At 34.7% G+C, this 11,015-nt stretch overlaps 2 protein-coding genes across 2 annotated transcripts; one reads left to right on the top strand and one right to left on the bottom strand.

Moving 5' to 3' along the window:
• Positions 1-2,602: 2,602 nt before the first annotated feature.
• Positions 2,603-8,067, bottom strand: LOC112559746 (protein unc-50 homolog; the record flags this gene model as incomplete). The annotated part of the gene is given in 11 exon segments (XM_025231129.1): positions 2,603-3,709; positions 3,992-4,093; positions 4,284-4,307; positions 4,310-4,330; positions 4,333-4,421; positions 4,778-4,867; positions 4,869-4,896; positions 6,819-6,857; positions 6,860-6,883; positions 7,151-7,176; positions 7,847-8,067. Coding segments are annotated over 11 exon segments (801 nt in total), but the record flags the coding sequence as incomplete, so codon positions are not given.
• Positions 8,068-8,565: 498 nt separating this feature from the next.
• LOC112559744 (cytochrome c oxidase assembly factor 5-like) lies at positions 8,566-11,015 on the top strand. Its single transcript, XM_025231126.1, has 4 exons — positions 8,566-8,649; positions 9,318-9,446; positions 9,806-9,910; positions 10,372-11,015. The coding sequence occupies exons 2-4, from the start codon at positions 9,333-9,335 to the stop codon at positions 10,411-10,413; spliced, it is 261 nt and encodes an 86-aa protein (XP_025086911.1). The 5' UTR covers positions 8,566-8,649; positions 9,318-9,332; the 3' UTR covers positions 10,414-11,015.

The raw sequence follows: 11,015 nt of genomic DNA, 5'->3' as shown, positions 1-11,015 counted from the left end.
TTATTTTAAAAGATTCGTGACGAATGTCAGTCTGGTCGTTCATCTGTCCAAAACTACAGGCCCAACATCTTTACAGGTGAATTTTTAAGTATGTCAAATTCCTACTGTCTATAATCTAAATCACACGTTCATGAGGATGATGAGGAGGAGCTCAGGGCGCTGGGCACAACAGGCTACAAACGAACCGACAGCTAATCATACCTCGAAGAAAACCAAGCAGCAGCAAATGAACTTAAGGAGAAACGAACAAACTGCAAGGATGACGATGGGCAATAGAGAGTGAGCAAAAGAGTCCATGGCATCATGGAAGATATTTCTCAACAAACTTATGAGCACAGGAGGTGTAGGAGGCGTGTGAGTGGATCGGATGTTATAGAGACCCTGGAAGAAAGATGCAAGAAGGGAGGGCAAGGCCAGTAGTTGAAGGCGAACGAGGCCCGATGTCAAAATTACCCAAAAGGACAGACGAGTGTCGGGACAATAATTCCAAGCGCGAAATCGGCAAAGAGAGGTGGGTTGGCGATATTGACATTACCTCACCAGTGATACAGGTGCCAAAGTTCTCTTTTTCCACCTGAGCAATGTTTACTGCAAGTTCGAGCTTTGCAATACAAACAACAAGCAAGGTGCATGGAAACATTCAGACATACTTTACTGATTAAATACACGGGATAAGAGGAAGCGAGCAAGCTAGAAATGAATGGAGATAAAGATAGGTAAGTAGTTTTCAATTTTTAAAAAAAGAGTCAAGCTGTAAGATATGCCATAGACAGGTGGCGCTCAAAGAATAATCTGTTGCATGTGGGTGACAGTGACATCATCAGCGACAAATGTTTTAAAGGAGTTGGAGGACATTGAGCAACTGTAACTTGTGTCATACACTCCACACTTTTCGACTCGATTTTTAAAAACAAAGCCCTTGATCTCAATTTGCTCTTGGCCAAAAGTTTGAATCGACCTTTTCGAAGAGTGTGCAGTGGCCTTTAGAAAGGCTCCCAACACATTGCCATTCTACCTCCCCACATCTCGACTGGTCCTTTTACACTAAGAGGGTACAAAGGGCGCTGACACTTACAGCCCGATAACAGGGAGCGGAACATCAAGACACGCTTTACAAAATACCAAAGAATTCCTAAAAATTAACACATGAAAGAGGTGAAACTAGCAATGGCGAAGAAAATATATTTCTGTTTCCTGTATTTCCCTTACCTAGATGCCTGCAGATATAACCTGTAAGTCCGGGGAAGGAGGATGAAAGTAAAAACATACATCACATGGTGTAAGGAACAAAAGAAATATTTCAGGCATTCTTTTCCATGTTTGTTTTTATTTTCCATTTTTTTTTTTTTGCAAAAACAACTTAAGATCATTGCCCTCAATAATTCTCAATCCCAATATAATACATAACTGTGTACACACTGCTCAATGGTTTAATAAAACCCACAGACTTGACTAACACTAATACAGGTATAAGACATTACAATTTTCTGATGCTATGATCAGGGCTTCATTCTTTACTGCTCTTCCCCAAGAGTTAGTGTATTTCTGACCATTTATGTGCGAATCGATTAACTGATGCCAATAAAATTTTATCCAACTTCAAATTTGCCATGTATACAAATGAAAAGAAGCCAATTTAACTTTTTGGGGAAGAAAATCATAATCAAATATATTGCTCTAAAGAAGCTAAGATTCTAATGAAGCAACAGTCCTTAAAGCAGAATATGACAACAGCTAGTGGCTTTAAATAGCACGCAATTTAAAGATACCCTCAGTTTTATCCTGGGGACAAAATACATTATGCTGCATAACTTTTGTCTGAAAACCAAACACTATGAAATCTGAATACTGCTTTTTTTTAATAACTGCAAAGTATAAACGCCTCTAGAAGCAAAAAAAGCCAATTTAATTAAGATAAAAGCTATTATCTGGTCATTCAGGGAGAAAGTGTGATCAGCATGAACTGTAAACATTTTATGGGCGCTGTTTGCATCAGATGGACTCAGGCTGAGGCTACAAATTGTGGTTGGCAAGTAAGAGACTGTGATCTATTTATAGCATCAAAACCTTAGAGGGTCTGTTTGCATCTGCCTGCCCAGTTCTGAGGAAGACTACAACAGGTCAGTCACATAAAACTTCCATGTTAATTACAAAGATGTCTGAATGCAAGCAAGACTACATGCAGAAATGGTGTGAGTAAAATATAAGTGATACATCTGTAGATCAGTGGTTCTCAAAGTTTTTCGAACCGCGGACCACTTTACTTAAGTAAAAGCTATGGCGGACCACCAAGGCCTAAGTAAAAAGTATGGCGGACCACCAAGGCCTAAAAATCAGTCTGTACTATGAATTTCAAATTTAAATTGCCGCATTTTTTCATTTTGATTCAAAACTAAATGTCCTTTTGTAAAAGTAGTGTAGTAATAAATTGACATAAAACTAAGTACCTCGTTCTTTGTAATTAAAATGTTAAAGCGAGGAATGCATCACTTTAAACATCACTTTGCTGACAAATGACGACAGTCAGCCGCGGACCACCTGACTTATGCTCGCGGACCACTAGTGGTCCGCGGACCACACTTTGAGAACCACTGCTGTAGATGATGGGAAGCAAGCAGTCAGTGACATCCTCCAGCAGATCAGAGGTGAAGGCTATTAAATCCCCCAAGTTAATGAAAAGCCTTAATATAAACAACACTGACAGCTACATCAAAATGAAATGTCAAAATATGGCATCAGACCATTTATTTAGGGTCAGTCTTGCAATACTTTTAAGCTAGTTTCAGTAGAACCACAAACTGAAAATGATAGCCGTCATATGATACTTCTTACTTACACTACTTCAATGTTATCCATAGCAAGTATGATGTTTTTGTCCCTATATCAAAAATGAAGATTAAATAAGTGTGAATGAGCTCAGACTGGAAGACCTTCTTTCATCTGAGTTATGCAAAAATGTATTTTTCAAGATTTTTTCTTTTATTCTTATTTACATGTGCACAAAAATATAAATGCCAATCTCTCTCTCTCACACACAAACACACCACACAGATATACATATACACACATTTACACACCATACATGTAACCTCCAGGCAATGTATACTGTCGAACAAAAAGTCTGTAAAAGAAACATTCTCACCTACTTGCACTGCAGCTGTACTAGCTATTTTCTCTGCACTGTGCAAATAATACTATGTTAATACACAGTAAAGTTAAAGACCCACACAGTTCTTTCAAATACACATTTATCTTTCAGAGACCTCTGTTTTTGCAGTCCAGAGGAGAATGTAGCACGTAACACAAATTCTGTCAACTACACAGAAAACAGAAATCACAGTCAGTTGAACAACAAAACAGCTGACAGACTGTTTCTGCATCTTGTGCCATAAAAGCTGTCCAACAGTAATGTCAGGATGGAAAAAAGAACCCAGAATGAATTTTTCCATATGTATATATCCATATTAGTAAAATCTTGTGAAAGGAATTTTCTCACAAACGAAGTGCATGCAGGCCCTTATGTTTCCTGTGGGCCTTTCATCGCAATTCCTTGAGTACCTCCAGTAGATGGATCAGTTGACACGAAATTTGTAAAAGGTGCATAAGTGTTTTGTGAAGTTGATGCCAAATATGAGGGATAGTATGTATACAAGTAAAATCCCCATCATAGGAAACAGAAAGGCTCGTGTGTTCTTCAGGAAAGGCAAAGCTGCAACAGTCAATGGGATGAAGTAGAAGAAGATCAGCCTTTCATTAATCTACATATTTTTCCAGCTTCCACTTGCACCATGAATACAAATAAGAAAACCTATTAGCAAGTCTTTTGTTCTAGAGGATCTAGCAGACCAGTTCAAGTACAACCTAAACTGATGATCTTCATTATTTTCTTCCTTTGACAATATGCTTGTCCTGTTTCATTTATTCTAGACATTTTATTGTGACACTGGATAAGCTGTGTACAGGAGTAAACAAAATGAAAATTATTACTCACCACTGTAGCCCAGAAATGTAATGTAGATGTAGTAGCCTATAGCTACCAACCAAAATGTGTTTCCAAACAGACAGGAAATAATAAGGTCAGCATTGATAAAATCTGAAACAAAGGATAAAGAATATTTGTTGTACATTACTGCAGAAAAATCTAAAAAATTACTGTAACGTTTTCTGTACATTTTACTACTAGTGTGCAAGAGATAAGCAGATAAACAAACAATTCGCAGATATCATTAAGGTCAACATAAATCACCTTGCTCATATGTTAAAAAAAATAACAAAAAACATACGATTCAGCAGTGGCAGCTGGAAAAGTGGAGTATCATCAAGAGTGGAAGAATGCATTGAGATGAACATCAAAAGCATAGGCCCACTCAACATCCTGTCCTCTTGGTGGGTTTACTACCATGTATTTATTTGTCACAATCCTGAACAGATATCACACATGCAAACAATCTTATTACATTCACATAACTGCTTTATTCCCTTATATAATACTATGGGTCACTGTTTTAAATGACAAAGTATCAGCAGTTAAAAACATTTCCTGAGTCAAAACAAATATTAATAAATTATCTTTTGTTCCCATAAAGCTAAATAATCCAAAATCTGTTTAAATATATTATTGCAAACAACCTCATAAAAATATTTAAATATTAAAAGGTACAAAAGCATAATTAAATTTATAACATGTCTGATAACTTTTAAAAACTGACATTGATCCATATTGTACTCATAACTGTAAAATGTTAAGCAGAAGTAAAATAAACCATAGGAGACTTACCATGACAAAGTTGCAATTAATAGTCCGACACCTATGCAGTCAACGAAGATTACCCACAGAAGAAATTTAATGAAGCCAATAAACCCAGACCAGAGTCAGAGAGAATCCCACTGATGATGCTGAAAAAATAAAATAGTAAACAATGCCACCATTAGATGCTTTCTAAAGGAGAAAAACAAAAATAACAGTAATAAATACTACAGAACTAGACCACCACTTCATGCTTCCAAAGGAATAAATAAACATTAAAACCATTGGAGGTATGTCTTTCACATAATTCTCTCTCTTTAAAGATTCAACAACTATACAACTGTAAGGCATGGATAAACTTTTCTTTTTCCAATGAAAGTAGAAAAACTGCTCTCTGTTGCAGGGATTGATGGAGATTTTTTTTTGGGTTCAGGATTTTCTTGCAGTGTTATACCAGAGAACAGAGAATCCATTCATAAAGTAGAAAATTACAGCGAAGTATTTTCATATTTTCAACATTTAGACAATATTTATTCTTTATGAATTTTTGAAAGTATGAGAATTGTTGTAATGTGTGCTTTAAGACTAATTTTTATCTAGATGTTTAACTAATTCTGACTCTTTTACGTTTATATGGCATAAACTCTGTGGCTGTATAGTCATAGTACAAATGTGTGTATTTTTTAATACAAATATTAATCACGTGAAATGTATTTCAAAACACAGCTATTACCATTAGACCATAAAGGAAACAACCCTCCAATCAACAGTTCAGTTATGAAATGCCAAACTACAAATGCCATATTCTAGTATTCATGTCTGATTCTTAAAGTTCTACTGCATGCAAGAATAGTCTGAGTGACACTGTGGGTTGTAAACTTTAAAAAAATCATTGGGCGTAGCTCATTCCTTTTGGATTTACAAACAAGTGTACTTTCATGATGGACTGAAGTAAGAACAGATTATTTCTTGCTTTATACATTTTTTATACAGCATGCCTGCAAATTTAGTTGATTTCACTCAAGCAGCTTAGAGCCAATGCCCTTTAAAGATATCAAAAAAGAAAAGCTTTAATACAATCACCATGCCAACTCCTTGGTGATGTGGGGTTTTAGGCAAAAATACATTAAACATCTTGAAAAACAAATTTAAATAGATTATGAACCTGCATTTCAGATAAAGGAAACTGTTCTACCTTAACACATATTTTGTTTTAATCTGCCTATAAATTAAACCGCTAGTGAAAATCAAGAGGTGCACACTTTTCTCAGATTCTATGGGTCTTGTACACCTGAGGTAGGGATGAAAGATCTGGTTTCTAAGTTTTTACAACAGTTTAACAGGGTAGAAGTTTCCAAACTTTTTTTTAATGTCTTCTGCTTACTGCAATGCCACTGTATTCTGTGACATATAGCATCTATATATGGCAAATCTGTTTTGTCATGCAATCTCTCAAGAGTTATTTTTTTCATACTTTTTGAAAAAAATTATAATGTGCATTCAATGATAACTAGTTCAATATTCTTAAATGAGGTAATATACTTTTTGAATCTATTTAATACACCTCCAAATTTATGAAGTTAACTTCTCATCCCTGGAAGAAATTTCCTGTATTTCTTAGGATCTCTTTAAGTTGGTTTATGTTTTTGGTCTTGGTCATAGTTATTGGTCTTCAAGGTTTTAACTGCGTTAACAGAGTAGCATACATTCTACAGGAATCTACAAATCTTGGTTTAGGAATAATCAGGCCAGAATAGATTTAAAGGCATGCAGATTATCTCCCCTGAAATTGGGAAAAAACCACAGGAAACCACAGCAAGAAAGTCGAAGATGTTGAATGTACATGCCCACATGGTCATTTCCTAATGCATTATATTCAGGCATAGACAAAGAAGAAGAAGGCATGTCCTATCAAGTTTTCTCTCACGAGACCTACATCTTGCTGTCTTCTCCATTCATAATTATACTAACTAAAATAAGCATTGACTTTCAGTTCCATTATTGTGATATTAAAACTACTGCTAATATTTTATGTTTATTTTCATTTATTTTAGTTTCATCAAAAACTTACCACAAAGCCAAAATGACAACAACACCAGAAATGCTGGTCATCTCTAGCCCACTGGTCTTTAGTTTCTGAAAAGAAAAATAAGAAAATAGCAATAAAGCCAACAAAGATACCAAGATCAATCACTGTTGCATAATTTTAGTTAAGTTCTTGACATTTACATTCCACTGATCTACTGTGAAAAGTTACAATCTCTCACATACACACACTCTTCTCTCTCATCTTTGAAAACAAAAATAAAAAGTAAACCCCCTTTTTCAATGCAAAATATATCCAAACACATATGAACACTTCCTGACAGAGGTAATAACTGCATTAGATCTAAATGTACTTACGTTTTCTATACTGGAAGTTTCTGTATCTGCAAAAAGAACAAAAGCAGTTTAGAAAAAGTTTAGTTTAACCTTTTCAAAAAGTTGCAAACACTAACAAGCACTGTCAAAGAAATGCAGGCTATAATAATGATACTAATAAATAATAATGAGCATTTATATAGTGCTTTTCCAAAATGGTTTGCTCACAGCATGTCCCAAATAAGAGAAACTACAAACAGATCAATTCTAAATAAAACTATGTTCTAACATGCACTTATATAACAGACACACCTTATGCAAGTGTAGAGTCTGAACATAAAAGATAATAGATAAGTTTAGACAAGTGTAAAAAATAATCCATAAATATATATAAAGAATGAAAACAAATTTAAATAGGCCTGAAGTTAATGTTAACATAGACTTTTGACAAATAATAGAAATATATCATGGTTAAACTTATGACTCATAATATGAGATGATGTCTTAAGATATGACACTGCATTAAGATCACCTGCTTACATCCCTTTTAATGCTGCATCTTGTAATGAACTTTATTTTTAACTTTAAATTTTGTAACTTGAGCACTTTATCATGTTCAAATTGCCCAATGGGATAAATAAAGTTTATTTTATCATTGTCAACAAACATTTGGTGTACTTAAGATGGGTAAACAAATAGTATGTAATTATTTTATAAAATAATCCTAGTCATACTTACACCTTTTGTGGTGAGACAAACAGGTATATCATCTGCCAAAATGCATATTCGAAATCCATCTGTCTGAATTTGAGCAGGCGCCTGAAAAACTTTTGGCGCTTAGCATTTGCTGTCAGCCGATTGTCATTCTTCTTGTTGTCTTCTTCTCTCCCTGCTGTCAGCCAAGGGAGAATACGTTGTTGAATATGTAGGCGATACCGCGGTGATACTTTTGCAAACGCTGTTCATGGCTGTCGGTCTTTGACACCTGCAACATGGGATTCATTTCAGAACGTTATGCCTTTGCTTTCGAGTTTGTTGACGACTGCACTGTTTAATTTACAGTCGTAGTAAAGTAAAAGACAAAAAACGATAGTCTTCACTAAACCACAATCAATAGTCCTAATCATATATTTATCATGGCATGATTCGTTCGTCAAATATAACGTAAAAATACGGTATAATAAATGAAAAATACAAAGTAATATTTTGATCATCGCAATAACAACGGTACCACCGCACTTCAGCATTTCGATACAAGAAAAAACGTCCTTTCAAGTTAGTGATCTAAGTAAAGCTGACTGAAATAGACTCACTTCGAATTTGCTAGACCAAAGCAATGTCATTCACTGCAATAATTGCATATATACAATCTAAGCACAGTAACTTTCGAGCGTGTCTAGTTTGTGGCATAACGATGCCAACAAACCGGAAGTCATTAATGACACGTTCCACATGATCATTAGAGAGTTCTCTCATGGGAGACAAATCTTACGCTTAGACCTCGTCCATAGCAAAGTCATTCTAGTTCGCTCCGACTTGTGGTAAATACTCTCATGGTTCTTAATGCAGTGCAGTGCCATTTTTGATCTTAGACTCTTAGCTGTCTTGTAACTGCATCCGACTGTGTAAAGAAAACTCAAGAATTTTAGGTGAAAGAGTATTTTGTTTTGCAGATAATTTGTCAAGTACTACGCTACTATTGAGTACATTGGTATAGCGTTTCTCCAGCATCTGCCAGACTCGAGGCGCTTTACAATCCATTTAAGAAAAGGATGTAAAATAACAAAAGTTTACAGGTTGCTGCACTGCTTGCACAAAACTAGCGGCGATTCCAGCAGGAACAGTCTCTGGGTCAGATGGCTGATAAAGGGTCTCATGGGATATCATTTGGGGCTGTTGTCTAACGAATAAAAGAGTTGCTTTCGTTGCCATGGTTCTAGCCACTAAAAATTCTTGGGTTTCTTTCACACTGATGGATGCAGTTACAAGAAACTACTATTACTAATGATAATAATAAAAATGTATTCAGGTAAGATATGTAAAAAAGGTAAGACGGTCTTTTTTAAAGTCAGCTGCACAAAATGTAAATCATTAAAATGGAAGATTCAGATTTAACTATTAACACAAACTACTTGCAGTTATGTTAAAAATTTAAATCAAAATCGCTTCCAAAGTTTCGTCTAATGTATATCTGTTGTCTCTTCATTAGATCTACAATTACACAATGCCAAAGTATGGCCCTGATGAACAGGAAGATGATGGAAAGCCCAAGCCTGCCTGTGTAGGATTGAGAGAGGATCTTCGGGAGTGTTTGCTGAAAAGTGACTGTGTTAGGAAAGTATGTTATACATAAATTGCTTTCTTGATATCTATTTCTTAGGAAGGGGATGGGAGATGGTAATTGCAATAGTTAAGTTCTGCATCACTGATGTTGACAGATTTATGCTTATAGCATGACCTAGCTGTTCATACAAATGTCATTTACCAATACTATTTCATTTAAAGTGAAGATATAAAATATTGTTTCTGTAAAATACAGTAAGAATTCCATAACATTCCCGTAGAATGTTTTGTCATTTATCTTAAGATTTTAATGAGACTAATTTTAGCAAAATTTAGTGAGATGCATGCACGAAAATTCTAGCTCTCACACTCACATATGCATGAAATGAAATTCTCCAATTTTATGGTTTTTAGAATGGAAAAACACCGAAAGAATGCTTACGGCTAGGAAATGACCCAAGTATTCCATCTGAATGCCAGAGCTTAAGGACAGCTTTCTTTGAATGCAAGAGGTCACTTGTAAGTAGCATTTATAATTTTATCCTTAAAGTAATGTTTTGTCTATAAAAATGTTTAATACTTGGACACTCAGAATTGGAAACATATGTAGGGTATCTGGCATTTGCAATGGACTTTAAAGTTAATATTTTGAGTGATAAACTATGCTTAATATCGTATCAGATTCTGGATTGATAAAATATGCCCAGTAGGTTTAGTAACTTGTTTTTTTTTTTAACCTTCATGCGTAAAAGAAAGTAACTCTAACTATAGAAATGTATACTTCATTTTGAAATTAATAGAGAAACTTTAAAATTAAAAATGTAGGCTTCGTGGGTCATCTTCATTTGTAAAGTTTATGTACTTGTTTAAAAGTTTCAAAGCTAACTTTATCTGAATAATCTGATTGCTGCTTTTAATTAGCTTGCACTTACTGTTGTTTACATCAAGATTATTATTTTGTTTTCTTTCAAATACACTAGCTGGACATGCGACAAAGATTTCGAGGAAGAAGGGGATATTGACTGTATTGTGATGTTAGTTTGCAGTGTGTAGGCTGTAAATGTTATCTTCATTATTCTATAACATTTTTCTGCAGCATGTACAATAATAAAAGACATGTTTTTATATTTTGTTGTGGAAATGTAGCTGAGAGTTTGCAGATATTGTCATTAGAATTTAAAATGAAAAAGAATTCATGGTAATGCTGGCAGTATGTATGCCAATAGTTACAATATGTATTAATTTGATGTGATAAATAAAAAACAGAGTTGTAACTACCATGGTGAAAAATGTATCCAGATGTCTGCATAGATGCAGGTAAAAGCTTGTGTATGCTCATGTATTTTTCATAATTGTAGGTCATCGATTAACTGAATCAGTTTCTCAGTGGAGGAAACTAAACGGTGTTTATTAGATGATTTTGCATGTACTTTTATTACCAGAGCACCAGTAATCTGCCTTTGTACTTCCACTTTCAATTCAAGAGATCATGCACCAAGATGTGTTTCAAGGTCATGTACAATTGTCTTTTCAAAATGAAACTGATAATAAAGTCGAATTGTCAGATGTGTTGCTGCAAAGATCTATTTTATTGCTACTTTAAATGACTTGCAATTGTTAAAAA

The sequence above is a fragment of the Pomacea canaliculata genome, linkage group LG3, assembly GCF_003073045.1.
Source record: "Pomacea canaliculata isolate SZHN2017 linkage group LG3, ASM307304v1, whole genome shotgun sequence".
NCBI lineage: Eukaryota > Metazoa > Mollusca > Gastropoda > Architaenioglossa > Ampullariidae > Pomacea > Pomacea canaliculata.
The sequence above is the reverse complement of the archived record's forward strand: the minus strand, read 5'-3'. Positions and strand labels throughout refer to the sequence as shown.